The 27,663-nt window shown below is 41.5% G+C and overlaps 1 protein-coding gene across 1 annotated transcript in view; it reads left to right on the forward strand.

Moving 5' to 3' along the window:
• The window catches only part of LOC145397227 (chondroitinase-AC-like), a 129,151-nt gene that overhangs the window by 87,149 nt on the left and 14,339 nt on the right, over positions 1-27,663 (forward strand). Inside the window, exons 11-12 of the mRNA XM_080270424.1 lie at positions 18,219-18,333; positions 26,947-27,075. Coding sequence (XP_080126550.1) covers positions 18,219-18,333; positions 26,947-27,075 — 244 coding nt within the window. The remainder of the gene's footprint in view (positions 1-18,218; positions 18,334-26,946; positions 27,076-27,663) is intronic.

Here is a 27,663-nt window from a genome sequence, read left to right on the forward strand (position 1 = left end):
TGTGTGTCATAATATTTAACAGTGTACATATCACAGCACTCTCCTGCGCATCGATTTCACTACCACAACGCTCAAGAACCTTCTCATTTCTGTCCTTTTCCCCATGTTACTCCACGCGCTCCCTTCCGATAACTTATTTTCACTTCTCCCACTCTTGACCTGCAAACTTCCGGCAAATCTTTGCTTCACTTCCATAACTTAGAGTGGGATTCACAGAACTGTCATGCAAATATAACACAATCTCCATGCTCATCTCCCTACTGTTTATCACCGCCCTCCACGTATCTGCTGGAGCCCTTCTTCCCTACACACCCTTTCTAGCACTTCTTTCGCTAAACTCCTGTACTTGTTCATCGTACTTCTTAAAATTGTGAAGTAGCTCACATTCTCTGTATCCTGGTCATTTACCCTCACTTGGCACTCCGTGATTGAATAAAAGAAGAATTAAGTATCAATTGATGAAACATTAAAGTTGTAAGCGTAATGTAGGGACGTGGGGCACAAAAGTACGAGGTGTGAGACAGTTAATTATGACAATGACAACGGACCTCATACTCAAGTACAGAGCTCCTGAAGGTGTATGGTCATTAGAGAAATTGGATCCTGGGATGAAATAACACCAAGATGTGACAGCCATTGAGATGTGGCATAAGAGGTTTTACTAGCTTCATCAGGTATCGTGATATTGACTGGCACTGGGATGTGGTTGCTACCGAAATGATGCAGAGTAACATTCAGTATTAAACTTGGTGTCCCGAAATGGACGGGCACTGAGCCATGCCGTCCACTGAGGATGGGTATAGCAGACAGTCCAGGTGGCCCATGGGTAAACCCAAGTATAAAATACTTTGGAAAACACTTCATTAGCAAAATTTAGGGCCCTTGCAAAAGAATGGATTATCCATGCTGACCGACAGAAGGAATGAGGGTAAACATCCCACGCTCTCGATTCTACTGTAGCTGCTCCAACAACCCTGTTTTTAAGGTCGTCAGTGTGGCAGAAGGCAACAGAGTCTGATAGACAGTATTCAGAAGTGGCGGAATCAAAACAAGTGCTCCGGCAAACTGTATGAGGTTGTGTCTGTTACTCTTGTCTGACTCATCATTGAATATCAGGGAAAACGGACTTTAAAGTACTGATGTGCAGGTATATAATAATAACTAACTTTTAATTTTATTGTAATAATCATCACCACTATCGCTATTATTATATCAACTAGAAAAAAATATTATGAAAAGCGATTGTTATAATGTGGAGATAAAATAAGTGCAGAAACAGGATATGAATAAAGAAAATAAGAGGTCACTTGGGATAGAAAGAATTTCAGAGTTCTATACTCACTACCACATTCTATAACGTACTCACATAAAATTTGTAGGTGATAGAATGTAGCAACTCTGAATCACTCCCTTTCACAATTGTTCTCTAGTTTATGTGCTTCATTATCTCTTACTTCTGCAACTTTTTTAAAAGTTGATGCCATTTTAGAATAAAATTCTTTATTTTTCATGTTTGTTATACTTTTATAGACGTCAGCTACCAATCACACATTAGCTGTTATATAAAGAAACCCTTAGCTGCATGATATTCGCTACTGTGATTATTGATACAGTGTAAATATTGTTACACCTTAGGGTTCCCCTGATATGGCTAGAACGGTACACAGCCAGGTCAGGCGGTTAATCAAAGAGAAATGAACACTTCTGGATTATATTCCTTCTAGGTACTGTTGCAAATTACTGACTTTCCCCTCCCACATTATCTATGTCCGTCTGCTACTACTTGTTCACTGGCCGAATACTCTTACCCTCTGTCTGACTACTCAGTCCTTCACTGATTGCTCTCACTGACTCACAAACTCTGCCACTGATTCACTAACTATTCACTAACGAAAAACTGAACTACCGCACACTTACTATTACTCACTGGTTCACCGACCAATCTGAGCTGTCTTGGATGTGGAACGGTCCTTAAATAACTTTCTTGACTTCACCTACAAGTGCAACCCAAAATACTCTAAAACCTAGGAAAGAACTTACATTTTCTGGTGCAACAGTGTATTTAAATTAACAATGCACAATAACAGTAATGACAAGAACTAATTCCTAAGGTGGGATAAAATGAAAAATAAAACAGACATGCCGAACTCTCCAGAATGTTCCTCACATCCCCAGATGTAAACACTAGCCTAAACCTGTGACAGAACACTCAATTTCTAGAATATTCCTCACATCTCCAGAAATAAAACACTACCCTAATCCTACCGGCATAGCAATATGATAATTATATGAAATGGGACAAAGCGAATAGGTGGAATTTTACATTTCTCTGAGAAGAGGTCTGAGTGTTAGAGCAACGGTTCTTAACATTTTTAGGGTCACACCCTAACAGTAGTTGAATCTGATCTCAGCGTCCCTCCTGCCCAAAGTCATGTTCTCATTTCCTCATTATTCATATATTTTTCAAATATACTCCAGTATTATTTTTAAAAATATATAAGCAAAGCAAATTATAGTAAGATGCTATATGTCCTTCACAACACATATCGTGAAATAACATTTTAAATGCTTTAAAATTTCATCATAAACACCGCTAGATGCTGTTTTATTACATCAGTGATCGTGAACACATGATCATAAATGCTTCCTTATGATCATAAACATAAAACGGTGTTAAACATCACCACATATTGTTTTAAACACACACACACACACACACACACACACACACACACACACACACACACACACACACACACACACATATGCACAGCAGTTTAATCAAGGACACCAGCTCATGTTCATGACACCCTCATGTGGTAATAAACACAACCACCACCACCACAAGCACACAAAGTCGTTAACAGCTCGGCCACATGGTCATATACATCACAATCACATGCGCACAAACAAGTCTTCCACAAGGCCATGCACACCACCAACTCATGGTCTTAAGCATCACGACAATATGATCACCGCATCGACATAAACCACAGCAGCACATCTATATTATAATGATTCGATTTCTGTGTTTCTTGGTTTGTTGGTATTCCCATTTGTTACTGTAACACAGCAAAAATGGAGCACTGTAAAGCAATTTCAGTCCGAGTAAGATGCTGCTAATATGCCCTAACTTGAAGACTAAAACAATTTCCAGTTCAATCAGGACACCGGTTTCCGAATTATGGTTCATTTCTGAAGATAGGAAGTGACGACATCGAGCAGGGGTTGCCAAAGGCGGCCTCTCAGGGATTGTTAAAAAAAAAAAAAAAAAAAGCTTTATGGTCATTAGCACTAGAACATGATCATAAACAATATCTCCAGAGCATGGACATAAGCATTACAGCATGGTAATTAGTACCACCATATGGTCATTTAAACCAAACCTTCACATGATCGTAAAAAACACTAATATTCATAAACGCCAGAACATGATTAAAAATTCCACTGCAAAGTCATCAGTACCACTACCATTATCACCACAATCCATATGGTTTCACAGACTTTGATGGATGGTTGTGGAAAGAGTAGATCTATGTGCGTATGCTCTCTTCTCTAGCTTTCTTGGGCTGCCTCACAGGCATTAGTTCTTTTTTTTCACTCTTATGGTGGCGACTAGGTTAGCTAGTTACTCATATTCCTCCCCTCTCTTTAGCTAGGTACAGTAGGTGTCTGTGCCATTACACTGAGTTTACCTTTGCTTACTTGTCCATGGAGGGTCCTCCCCACTGATCGCTGTGGGGCGTGAATAAACACGGTCGGGCCTCCCTGAAGTGGTTTGAGAGGGCAACCTTAGACTTAGGTGTTTGGACCCGGGTCATTCGTCCCTTGCTCGTTTTTCTCCTTCCCACTTGCTTCTTTAGAGGGAAATGGAAACTATGGCGGACGCCCCTACTGCCTCCCCTCCCTTCAGGGGGGGAGGTGGTCCTGACTGACCCCCGACTGTCTCACTGACTGACGTCACAACTGACTGCCCCCGGACTAGAGCCCCAATCGACATCCCTGTAAATAATGCAACATATGTCATTCTCCACGTGACTGGTTCTACATCACTGGCTAGTCTCAATCCCTTTCTCATCAAGAAAGTAATTGACAGCTGTGCAGGTGAAGTTGAACAGGTTAAAAAACTTGCTTCTGGAGACCTCCTCATCAAAACAATAAACTCAAGCCAAGTTAAAGATTTGCTCAAGCTATGTAAGTTTCATTGCTATGATGTCGAGCCAAGGATCCCTCACTCCATGAATTCCTGCAAGGGAGTTATCACTTGCAGGGACCTCATGGTAATGGATGAGGACGATATTGTATGGGAACTTATTGGACAACATGTTATTGCTGTGCGTTTCATTACCAGGTTTACCGAAGGCATAAGGAAGAAGACCGCTATTATTGTTTTAACTTTTGGCAAGACCTCACTTCCCTCAAATGTCAAAGTGAGATATGAAATTTTAAATGTCAGACCCTACATCCCGAATCCCCTTAGATGCTCTAAATGCCAGATTTATGGGCATGCAGAAAAGGTTGTCGGGCTTCTCAGTCAGTGTGTGGTAGGTGTGCAGTTCAGGGTCATGATGTTGAACACTGCATGTCAGAGTCTGTGAGTTGCTTTCATTGTAAGGGTGCCCACTCCACTTCCTCGAGGGATTCCCAAAAGTGGAAGGAGGAGAAAGAGATCTTCACAGTGAAAGCCACAGAGGGCATATCCTATTACGATGCCAGGAAGAAGGTAAGGGAGTTGCATGCGACTCCCAGGCCTAATGTCTCCTATGCATTGGCGGTTATGTCCCGGCCTGTGATGTGCACAGTGGAGACTCAGACTGACCCAGACTCCAGCGATCCTGTCACTCACATTGCACCATCGTCTGCTCCTACTATACATTCCGACTCTTCTTCTGATGCCCCTGCTCCATCTTCATACTCTCAGACCACTGCTACTTCTCTGGTAGTGCGGCCTAAACAAAAGTTAGACAAGCCTGAAAAAACTAACTTGACAACCCTTACCAAGTCACGACCTCATGTCTTACCTGCTCCTGGTCCAGCGAGGAAGAGAAAAGGTAGCTCTTGCTCGGGTGGCTCTGGGAGCCTCATTATTGATGAGCAAATGGAGGTTTCTGTCACCAAGCACCAGGATAGGTCCCCCGGTAGTCACTTGCATGTTGGCGGGCGACATAAAAAGACTAAGCATACTGGCCCACAACGTAAATCTTAAACCGCCGCATTCACTGTGTTACCGTGGAATTGTAGGGGTCTTAGGAATAAACTACAAAGTATAGCAATCTTGCTTTCCATACACATGCCAGACGTTGTTTGTTTACAGGAGATGCACCTGGAGGATCATCCTGATCCTCCACAGATCAAACACTACCACTCATATAGAAGATATGAAGGTCACGGAGTTGCCATATACACACACAAATCACACCCACAAACGGAAGTGATTCTAAATTCTACTCTGGAAGCTGTCACGTGCAGAGTAAAATTTAATAACATGTATCTGTCTATTTGCTCTCTGTACTGTCCTCCACATGGCCTCATTGATAGTGATGCTTTAAATTCAGTATTTGAACATCTTCCTGGAAATAAGTTAGTGTTGGGCGACTTTAACGCCCATCACTATCAATGGGATAGCTTGGGGATCGATGGTCGTGGGGAGCAAATAGCCGACCTAATATTACAGTCCAATTTCTGTCTTCTGAATGATGGTAGAGTTACATGTGTAGATGATCATACTGGTAACTTTTCGGCCATTGACTTATCTTTGGCCTCCCCTGGTATACATCAAGATTTCTCATGGGACCCATATAACGACTCCTTGGGAAGTGATCATTTACCCATATGTCTTTCTTATACACACGACATCGTTTCGGACCCTTCACCTCCAAAATTTAACTATAAGAAAGCAGATTGGAGATCCTTCTCAAGGATCGCCAATTTAGATATATCTGGGGAGATCATAGATGTTAAGGTTGAAAATTTAACCAAATCCATATTACACACAGCTGAGGCTGCTATTCCCAAGACCTCTACAGTTCACGCGAAGCATAGAGCACATTGGTGGACACTGGATTGCCAACAAGCATTAAGGAAACACAATAGGAGATACAGGATTTTTGATAGTCAGCCCACTGAGGAAAATTTTATTGCATACAAATAGGCACGGGCTGAGGGAAAGAGAAAAATAAGAAGGGCCAAACGTGACTCCTGGCGGTCCTTTGTGTCCACGGTGACTCGTACTACACCATTAAGTAAAGTCTGGTCCACCATAAGAATATTAAATAACAAAGGCCCATACTTCCCTGTCACCACCCTGCAGGTGAACAACATCATCCATGACGAGCCCGTGGACGTTGCTAACATCCTCGCCAGGAGTTTTTCTCATGTAAGTAGCTCAGCCAATTATGATCCGTGTTTTCAACATCATAAACGCATGGCTGAGCTACAGATCACAGACTTTGCCACGGAAGACATAGACTCCCCGTACAACCAAGAGTTTATGCTAAATGAACTGCTCCTTGCCCATAAATCCTGTAAAGACACCAGCCCTGGACCAGATACCATCATATACAGTATGATCCAGCATCTTAATCAGGACAACCTGACTAAGATACTAGCATGGTACAATGAGATTTGGGTGTCTCGAACGTTCCCAAACTCATGGCACTTTGCGCAAGTCATACCGTTACCCAAAGATGCTGGTCGTCTTATGAATCCCACTTCATTTCGTCCTATTGTGTTGACTTCTCTGTGTAAGGTCATGGAACGTATGGTTAATAATAGGCTTCTTTTTGTTTTAGAGTAGAAAAACTTGTTAAATGATCAACAATGTGGCTTCCGTAAATACAGAAGTTCACTAGATCATTTAATGGATTTGGAGCATTGTACTGCAGAGGCATTTTCCAATAAAGAATTCATGATAGGGGTGTTCTTGGACATCCATAAAGCCTATGACATTACATGGCGACACGAAATACTAGTGAAGGATTTTTTCTGTCAAATTGCCCCGTAACATAACATCGGATATATTTATCCAGGAAAACGGGGTGCCACAGGGAAGTGTGTTTAGGCCGACATTATTTAGTATTATGATCAATGATATTCTGTCATCAGCTCCCATCCTGAGGAATCTTAAATACTCGCTCTATGCTGATGATTGTGCAATATGGCACTCTTCCCATAATGCACAATTTTTGGCTGGGCGGATTCAAGCAGTTCTTGACTCCGTCTACCAATGGGCCTTGCAGTGGGGATTTAAGTTTTCCCTCCCTAAGTGTGCCGCTGTAGTCTTCATTAATCTTAACGTACCTAATTTGTGCTTAACTTTGGATAATCAGGCGGTACCTTTTCAAAATTCTGTAAAGTTTTTGGGAATACATTTTGATCGTCATTTGAACTTCAAAATTCATGTTAATAATTTGATTGCTCGTTGTGATAAACCTTTAAATGTCCTCAAGTACCTAGTGGGTACTACATGGGATGCCAACAGAAAATCTTTATTAATGGTGTATAAGTCCCTTATTCGATTAAAACCAGACTATGGCACACAGGTATATGGCTCGGCATCCGATGCCACACTGAAAGGATTGGATGTGTTGCAGAATAAATGTTTGCAAATGTGTCTTGGAGCTGTCCGGTGTACCCGTGTAGCTCGTATGGAAGTGGAGGCGAATGTGCCTCCCCTCCGTATTCGTCATGACCACCTGGTTTGGTCCTATGGACTCAGAACATGGAGGAAAAGTAATATCGGCAATGTGGCCTGTACCCCCCTGCGTCAATACCATCATTTTCTGCAGGGGATGCGTTGGCCACTTGCCGTTCACCTCCACTTACTGACTCAGGAGCTTGGTGTGGACCTAAGTGACTGTGACAAGTTGGTGATTAAAAATATAGCACCTTGGGAGCCACCTGGTTTCAGTGTTGATGTGTCGTGGCTCCCAGCACCAAAGACCAAGGCGCCGGAGGCCGAGGTCCCCCACTTGTTTTGTAACATCATCGTGTGTCACTTGGGGTCCCACCAGTTGTACACCGACAGTTCCAAGTCGAGTGAATGTGTGGGTGCAAGTGTATGGTCGACCGAATGTGCCCTCAGGTATCAGTTGCCAACTCATACATCTGTGTTTTTCTCTGAACTTTTTGCTATTGACAGCCCATTGACTATGCTCTCAGTTCTAGGCATGACTCATTTGTCATATTTTCAGATTCAAAATCAGCCCTTCAGGCGATCTTCTTCCACTACGGATTCTAATAAGATCCAGGGCCGCATTGTTAATAAACTGCATTCATGCAACAAGTCCTTCATGCTGATCTGGGTGCCTGGTCATTGTCACATCTACGGCAATGAGCAGGCTTACTTACTTGCAAAGTCGGCTGTAGAGCTCGGGGAGACTTGGGACGTTCCTCGTGATCTACGGTCGAGTCTCTCTCAGAAAGAAATCAATAAATCTTCTGTGGCAAGGTCGGTGGACCAGACTAATTATTCCAACGTGCAAGCTGTACCTGGGCGACTGGGACACTGCCAACCATCCCAGTCGCCTGGAAGAAAAAGTGTTGGTTCGTTTGCGGCTTAATGCCACCATCCTAACGTACATGAAAGCTTATATGGAAAGACGATTCCCACCCACTGTGACATTTGTGTTGCGGTGTTATCTATCAGTCATATCATCCTGCGCTGTCGGCGATTTATTCATGAAAGGACTTCACTTATAAATCATTGCGGTGCAACAGACGTCTCCTTCACTGTTTCCACCATCCTGGGTGATGGAGACATTGTTATGACTGATAAATTGATGGCTTTCTTAAGAAAGACCGGACTGATCAGAGTGATGTGACATTTTTAATGGTTATGGTTTTTATCGACTGTAAATATGTATATATTGAACTATTAATTAGGGTTGACAGTTGACATATTTGAAATAGTTCCTCCTCCCTTTGATCTATTTCTGATATTGATGTCCCCTACATTAAGCCCCGTTCCTCGCCTGACAGTCACCAGCTGATGAGTGCAAGTGTGCAGCATAGAAAGGTATTGGGCACTTGCAGTCTATGGTGGTCGGTTGGGCGAGGTCCCCCACTTTTTGTACATATTACATAAATATATTATAACATCTTGTTTAAGTCATTCTAATTAGGGCCGACAGCTGACGTATATGGAAATGTTCCTGACTCGTCTGGTTCCCTTTCATATACTGATGTCCCCTATATTAGGTTGTGCCTCGACTGACAGTCAGCAGGTGATGAGTGCAGGTATGTAATGTAGAAAGACATTACATATCTGCAATCGATGGTGTTCTCTTGGTCGAGTTTTTTTTAATTTTAATTATTACTGTAGGTTTAACTATTTGTCTTTTTAGAATTTAGTATACGTTAGCGATTTGTCTTTTAGGTTATTAGTTTTAGGGTCTTTAGATTAGGTATTTTTGTTTATAAATAATGTAAGGTCAAAAAATATAAAAAAAATATAAAAAATAATGAAAATTAAAAAATAATATAAAATAAAACTTATTATATATATATATATATATATATATATATATATATATATATATATATATATATATAGTGTTCATCAAAATTATCGAGCGCCTACCACCAGGTGCGCAATACTTATGGCTAAAAAAGAATCACCCATTTTTGGGGGTAAAAATTGAGCTACAAGTTTGCAGCAATAGCACGACGTCACAGTAGCCTGAGGCCTTCCGGCGTGCTGGTTGCTTCCCACCTCAGTTGCCCATGGGCTGCCTGAGAGAGAGGAACTCCGCTGTGTCTCCCTCTCTTTTTGCGCCATTTTTTACCTAGTGTCCCGCAGTGCTTTGGCTTTCGCCACTTTATTATGGCATCTACCCCTGAACTATCGAGTGAAATCATATCCCACATCATTGCTCTAATGGAAGCAGGCCACCAGACAAAGGAAATTAGAGAATTGGTTGGTGTGGCTCGATCGGCAGTGCGTCGGTGGTTTGCGCGATTTCGAGTGGAAAACAGTGGTGAAGTTCACACAAAGAAACCGAGGTCTGGTAGGCCTAGGAAAACTTCCCCAAGGTCTGTTAATGTTTTAAAACATGCAGTGGAGTTTAATCCTTGTGTGAGTGCAAGGAAAATAAAGGAGAGCAACCCGGAAGTGTTTGGTGAGGTGTCTGTGAGTACAGTGTCTCGTAGGGTCCATGAACTTTGTTACACAAGTCACAGGCCTGTGAGAAAGCCTCTTCTCACCAAGAACCAGCTACTTCATAGGCTTGCCTTTGCAAACAAATATCTTAACTGGGGTGAGGAGCAATGGTTGTCAGTGTTGTGGTCTGATGAGGCAACGTTTAGTGTCACCTGTAACAGAGGAGCACGTGTGTACCGGCGCAAAGGTAGTAACCCACTTGACTCACGGTATGTGGAAAGCACAGTAAAACATCCTGATTCAGTCATGGTATAGGGTTGTTTCTCAGGGAAGGGTTTGGGGAAGCTTGTTGTACTTCCCAAGAAACTCAGAGTGAATCAGGATGTTTACATGGAGCTTCTGTGTAATGATTTACCAGACTCCTTTGAGCTAACAGGTGCACGAGTGTTTCAGCAGGACGGTGCACCTGCTCACAAGGCCAAATCGGTCACCAATTGGCTTCATGACTGCATGGTATTCATGAAAGACTGGCCAGAAAATAGCCCAGACCTCAACCAGATTGAAAACCTCTGGTACCTCGTAAGGAAGAGTCTCCAATGGAAGGACGTGAGCTCTCTGCCTAAGCTGGAAGCCGCCATTTGTGACTCCTGGGACAAAATACCCCTCCAGCACTTCAGGAGCCTCGCCCTTTCACTTCCAAGACGTCTCAGGTACGTGAAGAAGCGTAAAGGCTACACTACGAAGCACTAAAGGTAAAAATAATGCATTATTTATATGTTTTTTCAATGTTGAAAGGTTTGTTTCTAGAGAGGGATGCAGGGCGCTCCATACTTTTGACGAGCGTATATATATATATATATATATATATATATATATATATATATATATATATATATATATATATATATATATATATGAGGGTGTAGAAGTTTCAGTTAAGGAGAAAAGAACGCGTTTCCGGGATTGGAAAAAAGGTGGTAACAAAGAGGATTACTTGGCTGCCAAGCTTAGGGATAAAAAGGAGGTATACAGGGCAAAATCAGAATCTCAGAGACTTCTGTTGGATAACCTAAATAGTGTGGAAAGAAAGAAATTGATATTTTAGGTGGCAAATCAGATGAAGTGGGAAAACAGGGTTATGACTGGTGAGTAGTGTTTGATACATGATGATGGAATGGAAGCAGTGAACAGTGGGCATATTAAAGACGCCTAGAGAGAGCATTATAATGAGTTGCTAAATGTGGAGTTTGGCTGCAACAAGGAAGGTTGGGAATCCGCAAATCCAGTGTTTGGCCCTTGGTCTTTGGTGGATGCTGCTACAGTGAGCAGGTCAATAGGCAGGATGCAGGTGGGGAAGGCGGCAAGTGTGTCTGGGTTGACTTCTGAAATGCTGAAGGCATCAGGAGGTATAAGAGTAAGGTTAGTTACTGACCTGATAAACACGACTGCATATGAGTGTGTTGTCCCAGATGATTGGTTGAAGAGTGTGACTGTAAATGTGTACAAGGGGAAGGATGATGGCCTGAAAGAGGAATTTGTAGAGTCATAAAGCTTCTGGACCAGATAATGAAGTTAATGGAGAGAGTTCTAGAAGGTATGATTAAAGAAAGTGTGAATATTGATGAGATGCAGTTTGGGTTTATGCTAGGGAAAGGAACCACTAACACCATATTCATTGTCCAACAGCTTCAGAAATATTATTTAGGAAAGAAAAGGGATCTGTACTTTGTTTCTGTTGGCTTGGAAAAGGTTTTTGACAGTGTGCCTAGGGAGGTGGTTAAGTGGGCAAAGAGAAAACTTGGGATCGAGGAGTGGCTGGTTGGATTGGATATGGCTATGTATGTTGGTACTCGCATTCAGGTAAGAATGAATGGACTTTTGAGTGTTCAGTTTTCCGTGAATGTTGGTGTGCATCCGGGGATCAGTCTTGAGCCCCTTGTTGTTTATCACGGCGAGTTTTTTTTGTATAAGAAAGAAGGAACCAAAGGCCAGGAGCCTGCAAGATTGTTCCCCCTCAAGAAACACAAAAACAAGATTCCAGAAAGCCAAATTCAAAATCCGTTCATTTTGAAGTCACTTGTGAGGCCTCAAGCCCTCTCACGTGACTTCAGAAGTGGGTTCCCGTGGAAATGTATGACGATGATTTGGTGTTGACTGCAAAGGATGAAAGGGAGGCGGAGGAAAGATATAGTGAGTGGAGAGATGGTATGGGGCACAAGAGTTGGAGAGTAAATGAAGAAAAACAAGATGTGGTGCCAAGGCACAGTAAATCCGTTCCTGGCAGTCATTTTATTGCTGACGTATAACACAACAGGATATCTAGTCAAAGATGTCAAATATCAAATTTGGAGTAAATCGGGTGAAAATTGACGATTTTATGCCTATTTGAAGTTTTTGGCCCGACCCACCTGACATTGACCCCCCTATACCACTAAATAGGGGGTGACCCCCCTGATGTAATGAGGCACGTCTTAGGATGTAGATTTGAAAGATGCACCTTTGGGTTTTGGTTTCATGTCGATATGACGAATTTGAAAGGAGTTATGGTGAAAAAACTTCTACCCGTCCTCGTTTTCTTCCATTGTTTTGTGTCTACAGCCTGGTCCTTGGCCCGATTTGGCCCAGAATTTGCTGAGGTGATCAGAACGTCATTGCCCATCATCCCTGTAATTTTAGTCAAAGTCGCACTAGTAGTTTTCGCTTAAAGTTGTTAACAGACAGGCAGACACAGAGACACACAAACCAACAGACAAACCGAGTGAAAACATTGTCCGTCCCAGAGCTCCTCGGGGGAGGGGACAAGTAAAAAAGGTAATGGTATTTAGGGTTAGTGGCGGTACTGTCAAAGAAGAGAGAGAGTGGCCATGTGCTGTTTGCCACAAGGGCATGGGAAGTACTTCCATATTGTGCAGTGTTTGTGAGAAGTGAGTGCGTAAGAGATGTAGTGATATTAGAGGTAGGCTGAGAGATAATACTGATTTCATGCATGTGGTGTGTTGGGGAGAGCATGTGAAGACTATGAGGCATGAAAGGAATGATCTTGCTGTTGAGTCTCTCGAGTGTGTGGAAGAGTTTTGTCATTTGGGAGACATGTTACAGTATGTGCTCGTGTGGAGTTGGAGTTAACTCTGTGGCTAGAGTGAGGAGTGGTTGGAACAAGTTCAGGGACATGTTGCCTCTCCTGACATTGAGAGGGCTCCTCCTCCGAGCTATGGATCTTTGTATGTGGCATGTTTTTTTGTGTGTGTGTGGGGAAGAAGGAACCAAAGGCAATGAGCCCGCAAAACTGTTCCTTCCAAGAGAAAAACAAAATACAAGAGAGAGCCAAATTCAAGATCCATTCATTTCGAGATGCCTTGACACACTGCGTTTGTAAGACTGGAGATCATAGGAAGCAGGAAATACAGATAGAGGAAGACAGTTCCAGAGTTGACCTGTTGCATATATGAAGGACTGGGAGTAACAGTTAACTCTTGCATTAGAGAGCTGGACAGAAAAGGGGTGAGAGTTTGCTGCTAGACGGGTGCTACGCGCCCGTTGTAGAAGTGGAGGAATGCATGCAGACAGTTCAGAGGAACAGTGACCATTGAAGTAGCGATAGAAAAGAGATAAAGATGCAACATTGCGGCGAAGAGACAGAGGTTGAAGAGAGTCAGTAAGAGGGGGAGAGTTAATGAGATGAAAAGCCTTTGACTCCACCCTATTGAGAAGAGCTGTATGTGGGGAGCCTCCCCACACATGAGAGTTGTACTCCTCACAAGGGCGGATAAAACCCCTGTATAGAGTCAACAATTGTGCAGGGGCAAAGAAAGAACGGAGTCGGCTTATCACACCCAATCTTTTGGAAGCAGATTTTACAAAAGATGTAATATGATCTTTCCAAGACAAGTCCCGAGCAAATGAAACCCCAAGCATGTTCAACGATGATGCAGGATTAAGTTGAGTATTATTAAACATAAGTGGGTATACCTGTGGAAGATTTTGTCGAGTTGATAGGTGCAAAAACTGAGTTTTTGATGCATTAAAAACAACCAGATTATTTTTACCTCAGTCAGAGATACAAGCCAAGTCAGACATTAGGTGTGCCATAGCCTCATCCATTGCCTGTTGAAGTTACTGCTGAGATGGATGTTGCAGGAATCGAATGGAAAGGTGAAGGGTGGAGTCATCAGCGTATGAGTGGATAGGGTTAGATGTACAGCTTAGAAGGTCATTGATGAATAAATGGAAGAGTTTTTTTTTTTTTTTTTTTTTTACGTGTCCGACTCTGGGCAAAGGCTCAGGGCCTATTTCTTGGGGGCAGTGGCCTATCCCAAGGCCCAGTAGTCCTCCTACACCTCCACATGTCACAACTTCGGCGCTAACACCCACCGTCCATATTGAATACATGCTAGGGCTGTCTCATACAGGACTGGTGTACTGGTATTAGCGGGGGTACTTTTACGACATGTCGGCGGGTCATCTGGTAGATCAGGAAAGTCTGCTTTTTAGGAAATTCAAATCTTTAAACTGTTCCCTGCCCCAGCCGGGATTCGATCCTGGGTCCATTAGGACTGCAAGCCGCCTCTCTACCGATTCAGCCACCGCCTGATAGGACAGAGCCCTGAGGAACATCACTGTTAATAGATCTAGGAGAAGAACGACAGCCGTCTACAACAGCTGCTATAGAACGACCAGAAAGGAAGCTAGAGATGAAGGCACAGATAGAAGGATAGAAACCGTAAGAAGGCAGTTTGGAAATTAAAGATTTATGCCAGACTCGATCGAAAGTCTTTGAGATGTCAAGTGCAATGGCAAAGCTTTCGTCAAAGTCCCGAAAGGAGGATGACCAGGAGTCTGAAAGGTAGGTGAGAAGATCGCCTGTGGAGCGTCCCTGACGGAACCCATACTGACGATCAGAAAGAAGGTTGTGATAGGAAAGATGCTTTAAAATTTTTCTATTAAGAATAGACTCAAAAACTTTTGAGATACAGGATGTTAAAGCAATTGGACGATAGTTAGAGGGTTGGGAATGGTCACCCTTCTTTGGGACCGGCTGAATGAGAGCAAACTTCCAGCAAGAAGGGAAAGTACAAGTTGACAGACAAAGGCGAAAGAGTTTGCATAGGCAGGGTGTAAGCACAGAAGCACAGTTCTTGAGAACAACAGGAAGGACTCCATCAGGCCCATATGCCTTATTAGTACTGAGGCCAGCAATGGCAGAAAATACATCAGCTGAAGAAATTTTAATGTTAGCCATGAGGAAGTCAGAGGGGGGAAATGATGGAGGAACAGCACCGGAATCGTCTAAGGTGGAATTGGAGGAGAAAGTCTGAGCAAAGAGATCTGCTCTATCAGTAGAAGAAATAGCTACAGAGCCATCAGAGTAGAAAAGAGGAGGGAAGGATGATGAGGTAAAGTTGTTAGAAAGGTTTTTGGCAAGGTGCCAGAAGGAGCAAGAAGAGTTTGAGTTAGAGAGTTGAGAGCATTTTATATGGATGAAATTATTTTTAGCAGAGCGAAGAACAGACTTAGCACGATTCCGGGCAGAAATGTATAAAAGATGTGATTCAGTGGTGGGTTGGCTCCAGTACCTTTTGTAGGCCCTCTCCTTGTTGTGGACAGCATTAGAACAAGCATGATTAAACCAAGGCTTTCGTGCATTAGTCAAAGGATATGAGAAAGGAATGTATGCTTCCATGCCTGAGAGAATAATCTCTGTAATGCGCAAGGCACACCCAGATGGCTCCCGGCCATGGAAGCAATAATCATTCCAGGGAAAATCAAAGAAGTACTGCCTGAGGGCCTCCCAATCCGCAGCTCCAAAGTGCCAGAGACGACGTTTTTTTGGAGGGTCTGCAGGCCGCACCGGAGCGATAGGACAGGTTAAGGTGATAAGGTTGTGATCAGAGGAGCCCAATGGAGAGAAAAGATTAACAGTGTGAGCAGAAGGATTAGTTGTAAGGAAGAAATCAAGTATGTTGGAGCTCTCTCCAAGGCGGTCAGGGATACGGGTAGGGTGCTGTACAAGCTGCTTTAGGTCATTAAGGATAGAAAAGGTGTAGGCATGTTCACCAGGTGGATCAGTGAAAGGAGAGGAGAGCCAAAGGTGGTGGTGAACATTGAATTCTCCAAGAATGGAGATTTCAGAGAAAGGAGAAATGGATAGAATGTGTTCCATCGTAGAAGTAATATAGTCAGAGAATTTTTGATAGTCAGTAGAATAAGGAGATAAGTAAACAGCACAGATATATTTAGTCAGAGAATGACAGGAAAGTTGAAGCCAGAGTGTAGAGAATTCAGAAGAATCGAGTTCAGGAACACGAGAGCAAGATAAGTTGTTGCGTATATGTACACAACAGCCACCTTTGGCTTTGAAATGAGTATAGAGAAAGTAGGAGGATACAGAAAAGGGTTTGCTGTCAGTTGCCTCAGACAGGAATGTAATGCTGTCTGGTAGTGAGCTGGACAGTAATGGAGTAGGATATTTGCAGGCTCAAACGTACAGAAATGACAATGATTGGGTGGATGTGTCCTGCGTCCTTGAGTGCGGGGCCTGGGGGAGGGTGCTAGGTTTACGATGGAAGTGTTACGAGGCAGGATGGGACTGGGGTGTATTAGTGTTGCGATGTTGTGAGGCAGATTGAGATGGTTTGGGCATGTGCAGAGGATGGGGTATGACAAATGGGAACAGAAAGTAAGAAGTGTTGACGTTAGGGGTAGGGTTGCAAGAGGTAGGCTGAAAAAGACCAGAGACGAGGTCGTTGAGTGTGACCTCAGAGATAAGGGACTGAATAGGGAGACTGCTAGTGATCAAGCAGCATTGTGAGTCTCCTTTAGGTAACCAGTGCCAAGGCATGCAAACATGTTGGAGCCTTTATAAAAGAAAGAAAACGATATAAGGAAGATGCAGGGGCTAAATGTGAAGAAAATGTGGTAATGTTAATGTTAAGAGCACAGGAAATACTATATATGAATAATGACTGACACATTCTGGATTAAGCGTGACACATACTCTGTGTGCTGGATGGAAGTAAGTTAATAAATTTTGATGCACATCAAAAACCAGTCCCAAAGTACAAGGTCAAATTTGTTTTTTGGCATCACTGTGTTCCCTGAGTGCACTCCGTTGATGGCAGTTGTCTTCTCTGTGGCTGAATTTTGTCGGGTCATTGTACAGTTGACTATTATTGAAAGCACATGAGAATTTGCCAAAATATTTACATTTGGTTATTAGCTAATGATGTCTTGGTGATGTGAGAGGAGCTGCACTTATTTACCAACTTACGTAAAGGCAGACACATGAGGTATGATTATACTAATGTCATTTCTGGAAATGGAGTAATAAATATTTCTTCACTGACATCATCAGGATTACGATTCTTGTGAGAGTTATGATAATGATCTCAAATCTATTCACACTACCATAAATGAAATGTTTTTGAACCAATATCTGAAATACAGAGAATACAAAAATAGACCAGTATAGCACTAGAGCCATCACAATCACTTTCAACATAGTTCAATTTTTTAATAATACCTGTAATTTGATTGGGTATGGATCATCAGCAGGAAACATGAAGGACATTGATACTTCAATTTTTTATATCAATAGTGTCCAAATTTATGGTTACGGATGTTTGGTGATCGGATAGCTTTGATCGAAAAAGTCCGATTCCTACATACAGTAAATTAGTTTGATTTGAGGTCCTAAACATTAAGAATATATGTACAGACGTAGCTACAACAACGGTGAGAGTATCCAGAAAATGATTAACATATCAATTCTGTCATTATTCATTATTCTGGGTTCCTTCCCATAGGTATGGATATCCATGGTTTCGTATTAAAAACTGTAGTCCTACTATTTCAAAATATTGTCTTAAGGTAGCATTTGGCTTATGGAATTTCTGTTTAAAATGTACATGCCACGAAACTTACTTGACAGACATGAAAATTTCTCTCTAAAATCATGGCCTTCGATTAAATGTGCATACCCTAAATCCTCTAAGAAATTACATCTATTTATTTTTCTTGCTGATATTAGATACCATACATACATTTCTCATGAAAGAATGTATCATACTACTGAGATTACCAATGCTGTACCCCTGAATAATCTGTTTTGCCCATGTTACAGTTCTGACCTCACAGTACACCATCGGCGCGGCTACATGGCTGGAGTGAGAGTAGTGTCCAAAAGGACTGTTCGCCAGGAGACCTGGCCAACCAAGAACCCCGACGGCTTCTTCCAGGTGACTATTTCCAGCAACACATATTTGAACACATATACTGTATGAGGAAACAATACCTAAAGACACCCTAAGAAAGGACATAATTTTGATATAAGACAGATGAGGGAACTCTAAACAAATAGTGCTGTCTCAAAATGTGTTCAAATCTTTCCGGTAACAAAGATGCAGTTACTGATGACCGTCATTGTGAAAATGGTCTCCCCTGTAATTCTCTGCCAAAGTCACCAATGAGCTTCGCTTCGAAGTGGCTGAGAGTTGGACCCATGCTAATATAGCATTTCTACTTACAGTTCCCTCATATTCGTTTCCCAAAGATGTCCTTTCCTCCCGGAACACCATAGTTATATATATATATATATATATATATATATATATATATATATATATATATATATATATATATATATATATATATATATATATAATGTGTGTGTGTGTGTGTGTGTGTGTGTGTGTGTGTGTGTAAAGTGTATAAAAAATCTCGTGGTGTCAGATTGTTTTGAAGCATGGGTTGCATGTCGCTGTGTTGCGTCATTTCACTGTGGTGAGCTGTGAAAGTAATACACTAGTGGTGATCTGAAACATTATGAGACAGTGTCGAACAGTGGAAGTATGTCAGATTTTGTTTTAAATGAGTGAAACACTTGATATTTTGAAAATGGCATACAAGACTACTATACCTCATACCAATTAATCTGGCCAGGCATGTATGGCAACACTGTTCCTGCCGAGATTCTGATTGGCTGGAGGTGTTTGTTCGATTTCGTTGTTGCTAAAACTGATATTTTTTTTTATTATCAGATGTGATACTGAGTTTGTCGACAATACAATCGTCAAAAGCAATAAGAAATCCGTTATATACTTATCAACAATGAAATTTTCATAGGGAGATAGAGATATGAGTCAACAAAGTATTTTAATAGTCCAAGTCAAGGTCAGCATTCGAACAATTCTTTTAAATCTCTGACACTCCGTAATATAACAGAATATTAAGGAAACCTGCTTAATCTAAGCGTTGGTATAACATTTAAATTTTAAGATCAGTCGGTACTTTGATAATAGAGGATATATAATGAAATAGTTTTTCTTTAGCCTACTTTGATTTTTCGCGATTTTTTCAAACCTCCCTCCCCGCAGAGCTTGTCTTTTCATCAGAATTTCTAATTATTTCAGAGTTGTGGCACGATTTAATGGTACAGACTGATCTTAAAATTTAAATGTGTGTTATACCAACACTGATTAAGCAGGTTTCCTTAATTTTCTGTTATATTATGGGGTGTCGGAGATTTAAAGGAATTGTTCGAATGCTGACCTTGACTTGGACTGTTATAATACTTTGTTGACTCAATATCTCTATCTTCCTACGAAAATTTCATTGTTGGTAAGTATATACCGGATTTCTTATTGCTTTTGACGATTGTATTGTCGACAAACTCAGTATCACATCTGATAATAAAAAGAGTATCAGTTTTAGCAACAACGAATCGAACAAACACCTCAAGCCAATCAGAATCTCGGCAGGAACAGTGTTGCCATACATGCCTGGCCAGATTAATTGGTATGAGGTATAGTATTGGCCAGTCAAATGCTTTATTTTATGGTTCTGTCGGTTTAAAGAGAGAATAAACTTTAGTGTAAGTAACTCGCCCTCTTGAAGATCGTCCTTATCAAGAAACAAGGAAACAATTGTAAGGGTTTTTATGCTCGGTCAAAATGACCGTCAGTGCACTGGCAGCATACTTACTCACTGGTGGTCTGACTGATTATAAAGCAAAACTTGATATACACATTTTTTATACTCATATCAGCACACACATACAGAAGTCCATAATTGTAACTGTGATTGCTTTTATTGTTTAAGAAACCTAATATTATACAAATTTGTTAAAAGTACCCAGCTTTTATACTGAAAGTATCACTTCATTTAAGAAGCCTAATCAAGTACGGTAAAAATAAAAGTATCACAAAAAAAATTCTGCATAAGAAAAAGTAATAAAGTATCTTCCTCGCAACGTACTGAAGACCTTAAAGGAAAAAGTACCTACTGTTTTTTATCTTATCCAGTCTATAAACTTGCCGATTACCCGGTGCCAGAAATGTGACACTGCCATAAGTGAAAACTACAGTGAAGCGGTTGAAGAATAGGGAGCCATGAAGTGTTGATGAGGTCTATGTAGAGATAATTATATATGGAGTGGAGAGAGCGCAATTAAGTATTATTAGGATTAATGGAATTGCACCAGAAGAGTGAAATAAGGCTGTGATTCTGTACATTCTGGATAAAACCAGGGATAAGAAAAGTGAAAGTAAACCTGCATTGATATAAGGCTGTTTAGTGTTGTAGAAAATGTATATGGAAGAATATTAGTAGGGAAGGTAAAGGATGCATCAGAATGATTGGTAAGCGACTAACCGGTGGAATTAGGAGTGGAAGGGGATATGATGACCAAGTATTTGTAAACACATACAGAGAAAAAAGAATGCTAAAATCGATTAAGGTATTTAAGGCAATTATGAGTCAGCAAAAAGAGTATGACACAGTAGACAGGAAAATATTAGGAAAGGTTTTACATATGTATGGTGTGGTTGGAAATTTGCTGAATGCTGTTCAAGGATTTTATTTTCATGATGGGAGTGATACTGTGGTAGGATGCCTATACATGTCTTACAGAAAGGTGTCCGAGAACTCACATCGGCGCTGAGACGGGACGCCTTCATGCAATAACACTGATATAGCCAGACAGATGGCGAGCTGTACATGTGTTGCGCAACTTCCTCTCCGTCCTCGAAAGACGTATGGTGGACTGTGGTAGAAGGACCACTTCAGCCTGCAGTCCAGAGTTTACACTTCCGATGAACCTGGGGCTGCTACTACCACCACCACTACTACTACAACACTTTTACTAGTGTTAGTAGTAGTAGTAGTAGTAGTAGTAGTAGTTGTTGTTGTTGTTGTTGTTGTGGGATGTGAGAGTTTGGTTTGGCATGAGAATGAAGTCAGGAGTAAGATAAGTGGAAATGGGATCACTGTGAAACGTTGAAGAAAGAGTAGGATTAGAAATAATGTGATTCGTGAAAGATGTGGAATATGGGCTTCTGCTGACAGTAGAGCTGCAGAGAATGTGCTTGGATGTCACGTTTATACTGAAAGAAAGGACGTGAATAGGGTGGTGAAAAGGGTACTTGTGATTGAGTTTGAAGATGGAAGTAGGAGTGGTAGGCTAACAAAAAGGTGGATAGATATGGTATGATTAATGAGTTTGTCAGAAAGCGAGGTATGAAGTTATTGTAACAAAACCGGCAGGTGATCGAGTTGGCTGAAATATGTCTGAAGGAGCACATATCACGGTTTTTCAACCACATTTTTAAACTGATAGTTATCTGTAAAAAAACTGATAAGTGATGTGAAGCACATCTATATAAGAAGAAAAAAAAAGAAGTCCTGATGGTCATGCTTTTGAGGCATGAGTCATGATCCCGGAGGCTTGAATAGTGAGTGAATGAGTGTGTAGTCAACTTCACTGTGGATACTGTTATTAGTTCTCCCTCCATTGTATCCTTCTCTCCTTGATTTTCACACCTTACCTCACACTGTTATTAGGTGCAATCAGTAAGAGAGACCTGGTGGCGTTTGTTTAGGGGCAAGAAAGCATGGGGGACCAAGATAAAAGCATATATAAAAAAATGCCCAAGAATGTTGTAACACGAAGAGTTGACAGTGACCCTCCAGCGTCCATGCTTCCACTGTTTCATGTTCCATCATTAGCCCATGACCACAAAGTCAAAATCTATTACAGGAATCTAATGTAACGAGCACTTTTCAGCTAATTTTTCAAATGAAATAGAGTAAATGTGTTTGAAAATCAGTCTTATAATGAATGTGATGATTATCATCTGTACTTTTTATTAAGTAGAATACCACAATAATTAATAAATAAGTAGATATAAATATGTGTATATATATGAAATTTCTAGCAATGTATTGGCAACTAATAAATGTGTCTAGGTCACACGTTCAAGCCAAGCTAAAGTGTCCACATGACTTTGGATTCATCACTTTCTATGACTAAGACAACATTGGTGAAATTGTGATCAGAGCTGTGGGAGTCGAAACGTAGGCATTTATAGCTGCGGAACGATGTATAATTATTTCTGTTCTCAGCTGTGGAACGATATGGAATTATTTCTGTTCTTGTCTTGCCTGCTCTCTTTCGAAGACTCCAAGGCCATTTTTTTTCCCCCCGAAAAGTAACACTGATATAATTTTAAGGTTTATGAGTTCTTGAACTGATTCCACACACACACACACACACACACACACACACACACACACACACACACACACACACACACACACACACACACACACACAAAGGCAGGCCAGGACGGGTAAAATGATTAATTAAGACAATTGACCACGGATGGATTAGCAATCATTTTGTATATTTATTCAATGAGTCTTATTATTAAATGTTAACAGCCATTTTCATGTACCCTGATATCCATTAATAACACACTACCCTCTCTTAAGAGAGGTCACAATCTCACCGCATACTTTTTTAATGGAGAATCATAACTGTCTATTGTACTGAGAACTGGCTTTGAAATGTCTTAAAAGAAGGATATGAAGAAGGTGTTAGGCTGCTCATGAGTTACTGCTCTTGACCACGTGCTAAAGAGAAGTGTGTGAGGAGTTTGTTAGCTAGCTTTGAGTGTCATTGTTGAAAGTGTCCCTCTCTGCTTCGCGTATGTGTGATTGATAAGGTCTAAGTTGAAAGATGCCTCCAATTAGGTGAATCTGTGGTATGAAGACCCCCGCTGAATAACTTATTTGGAAGTAAAAAGTAAGAAGGTGTATGTAGAGGAGTGCAACAAAGAAGGACGTTAGATGAAGTAACATCAGTGCTATACTTTGATATATTGGGTTTCTGGCATGCATTATGAGTGGCATAAGTACAGTATGTGAAGCAGTCATGGGTAGGAACTTATTTTGGTGCGAGTATAAGTGGTTGGGAAATGTCTGGGAGAAGAAGAGATGAGAGGAGGGATGAAAAGATCAGTAGCGCGGAAGTAGTGGAAGAAGTGAAGAAGATCAAGATGACAAGATGAGAAAGGCCCCAGGAATTGATGGGGTGTGTGGTGAAATGCTGAAGTATGGGGGTGAGATTGTTGTGGAGAGGATATGGAAGTTGTGTAGATTGGCTTGGGAAGAGGGAAAGGTTCCCTTTATACAAGGGAAAAGGGGAGAGAGAAGTATGTGGTAACCATAGGGGTGTTTGCCTTCTTTGTGTGATTGGAAAAGTATATGGTAGAATACTCACTGATAGGGTTAGGCATATAACAGAGGAGCTAGTTGGAAAAGAACAAGGGGGATATAGGAAGGGAAAAGGGTGTGTAGATCAGATATTTGTTCTAAGATGTTTAGTGGAGTAGTATCTAGAGAAGGGAAAGAAAGAGTATGCTACCTTCATGGACTTGGAGAAGGCTTATGACAGAATAGATAGGCAAGGTATGAGGAAGGTATTAAGAATATATGGAGTGGATAGGAAGTTGTTGAATGCTGTGAAAAGTATGTACGAAGGAGCTAGGGCTACTGTGCGAGTGGATGGTGAGCTGAGTTCTTTGATCTAAATGTGGGACTGAAACAGGGTTGTGTGATGTTTCCATGGCTGTTTAATATATACATGGATGGGGTTGTAAAGGAAGTGCACGGTATGGCAGTGGATGTGGGGGTGGCTCTAATGAAGGACGGCGAGATGTGGAAGATTCCGGTGTTGCTGTTTGCTGATGATACAGTATTGCTGAGTGAAGATGAATGGGAGTTGCAAGATTTGGTGAATGAATCTGGGACAGTGTGTAGGAAGAGGAATCTGAAAGTTAATGTAAACAAGAGTAAAGTTATGGTGTTTGAGAGGAATGAAGTCACAGAATCCAGAGTGAGGTTGGATGGTGAGGATGTGGAGAATGATGAGTGCATTCAAGTACTTGGGTAGTGTGATGAGTAAGGATGGAACTTTTGGGGATGAAGTACTTGAAAGGGTACAATAGGGAAGGAAGGTTGTTGGTTCACTGAAAGCATTGATGAGAAACAGGGAGATGAGTATGGAAATTAAGAAGTCACTGGATGATAGTATTGTGATCCCTACCCTGACGTATGGAAGCGAGGCATGGACCTTGCTAGAGGGGAACAAGTCAAGAGTGAGAGCAGTGGAAATGAGTTACTTGAGAGGAGCATGTGGTGTGACATTGGAGGGTCAGGTTGACGAATGAAGAGGTGAAGGAACGTTGTGGGGTGGATGTGGATGTGGTTAAGAAGATTAGGAGAAATGCACTGTGGCGATTTGGACATGTGGAGAGATTGGAGAATGAACGACTAATTAAGAAGGTGTATGTAGGTGAGGTGGAAGGAGGGAGAGGGAGGGGAAGACCAAGGATGAGGAGGAGGGATGGAGCTGAGATGTATATGAGGGAGGGGGGAGTGAGTTGGGGGGAGGGTAGGCAAATGGTGAGTGACGGAGCGACTTGGAGGCGTTTTGTCAGCAGCCACCCTTTGCAAGATTAGGGCGTCGGGTTATAGATAGATAGATAGATCTACTGCAACCTCAGGGTATGTCATCACTTTCATTCCAGATACATCAAATAATAGGGACATAGAAATATATAATGTGGACATAGAAATACTGTATACCGAGTTACTCCCAGCTTATATCTTCTTAGCCAGAAAAAAGTAAAATGAAGAAGAGGTGAAAGGTTTGGCGAATGTCTGTCCCTCAATGTACCTCTAAATGTGCGATTAGCTGTGAAATCATGAGTGACGGACGACCAGGGCCAGGTGAATGTAGTGTCATGATTTCATGAGCCACATGCAGGCGCCTCAAAAAGTGATGGAACAGTAGCCTATCCAAAGTTTTCCGGTCAGGGATAATGCACATATTCCTCGTTAACGCTTTATGAGATGTCTTTTTTTGTGTGAACTTGGAAAGTTATCGTTAAATGTCAAAATACTTGTGTTGTAGTAGGCAATCAGTTAATTACAATATTAGAAAATCCTCAGATGGAGCAACTAGCCTTAATGTGTGGAAGCCTGTACGACCAGCAGTGGCACAGCTGTGTACTGTGAAGTGGTGGTAACTGAGCTGTGGTCAAAATGTCTATTGACGATGTAAGGGGATGGGTGGTAGTATGTATTTGTGTATCCTGCGCATATATATAATGGGAATGACAGAACCAGGAGAACAGCGTATGGTTATGGACAGATGGGAGAAGTATAGGATAACAATTTATTACAGTGTCGTGCATTTCTGGAGGGTGGAGTATGTGTTAAACGTCGTAGTCTGGTGTGGTGGGTTATGCTACGAGAAGTTGATATTGGAAGGATGCACGTGAGGGTTGTGGAATGTCTGTTCTTGTCTTTTCTTGTCAGTCATTCCATGGAAGGGTATAAAGACGGTCGTTATCATGAGGAGAGTGATATTGTTTGTTTTTAAGTATCTAGTGTCAGCCAATTGTATATTGAGGTAGGATTGCTGGAGATCTGACACCATGCTAACTACCATCGCACGTATATGATGAACAAGTTGGGTTTGGAAGAACTGAAGTCAAGGGGAGAGGAGTGATAATTTTAATAAGTGTGGGTTAAGTGACAGATTTACGTGTGTTTTGAACAATACCAGTACACCAGTCCTGCATGAGACAGCCCTAGCATGTACTCAATATGGACGGTGGGTGTTATCATCGAAGTGATGACATGTGGAGATTTAGGAGGACCACTGGGCCCCAATGAGGACTACTGGGAGTTGGGAGGAGGCCCTGAAGCCTTTGCCCAGAGTCGGACACGCGAAAAAAAAAAATAATAATAAGTTCATATGGGGACAGTCCTGTCTTGTCATCTGTAGTTATGTTTTGTCCTACTGTACGAATTAGGTGTGGTCTGCAGAACGACTGCTCTAGTGTTAATGGAAGTACCGTCTCAGATGATTTACGTTAGTGTGATTCTGAACTAGCATATTTTGGAGTGGATGATATCAGAATCATTGTGGTCTCCTGTGTAAATTCAAATTTTTCCCTTGAATTCACCGACACTGAATTTGAAATAATTTTTCTATGATTTCACAGCTGAGAGCTATTTTGCTCATCAAGGTCTTTGCCACACGCCTGTGGTGTGATCATGGTTTATGATTTAATTTTTTAGTAACTGTGAATTGGGCGGCAAAGGTGATAAAAAGATTGGAATAATTGTCGAAGCAGAGGAAACTGATCTCATTCCCCCCACGCCCACTAGTTCCCATGAGCACGTGGCAGAGATGTGGGATGATGGCCCCATGGTATTAGTTTTATAGTTTCCCAAGTTGCGTGTTTACTGGAGGAAATGACATAATAAATGGCTGTGAACATGCTGGACTTATACTACATGTTTTGAAAGATATGAAGGGGTTTGTTTTGGCAAAGGTACATGCTACTGCATGAAGTGCATACTTGCAGCCCTCCTGTGGTAGGATTTTTTTTTTTTTTTTCACTGACAGTAGCCGAACTCATCAATTTTTATTAAGTATTTTACTGTGATTTCCTTGAAGTTTTAGTCTGTGTTACAGGATACTATCTCCCGTGTGGTAGGGTGACGGGTTCCTGACGGTCCTGGTGGATGCAGGCGAGTATGGAGAGCCAAAGAATGAGGTGTTCCTTGTGTATGACTGGGCTCGGGTACCAGGCGTCACCAACCTCTACACCCCGAAGGTTGATCAGGTGGGTACAGCAGCACAGGCACCTTCTTCACCCGATCATCGCCATCATCCTAACCCTCTTTTTTGCCAATAAACGTGTGGGAGGGTTTCACAAAATGGAACGGGAAATTAGAATAAAGAACTAAACAGTTCCTGGGCGAGGTGGGACATATCTTCATGCATTCCTCATTCAAGCATACAGAATTCTTCGTTCCTCTTCCAGTATAAAGCAGTCTATATATTTTGTGCTTTAAAGTATCTATGGGATAATGTAATTCTCTTGATTTCGAAGCTGAAAAGGGGTGCAATCCTTTTTGGGTTCGTTATGTCTCGGTATCAGTATCATAAATCAGATTCTTTCGACTGTGACTTGCTTTGTTTCCTCAGATACAATACCTAAGTTATTCTGTCATTCGCCTACTATCCTTTAGCAGAATACTCATAATAATTTGTATGTTGGATCCAGTGCAGTTCACACCTGCAATATTATATATTTGCCATCACCAGATATTTTATTTTTAACATTAAATGATCTTAAGTAGTAAATGGATTAAAAGGATAATTTAAAATCCCTCCAGTCAAGAGTGAAGTGAAGTCAGAATAAAACACC

The sequence above is a fragment of the Coenobita brevimanus genome, chromosome 40 (genome assembly GCF_032717465.1).
Source record: "Coenobita brevimanus isolate Jiangsu-jjx chromosome 40, ASM3271746v2, whole genome shotgun sequence".
Taxonomy (NCBI): domain Eukaryota; kingdom Metazoa; phylum Arthropoda; class Malacostraca; order Decapoda; family Coenobitidae; genus Coenobita; species Coenobita brevimanus.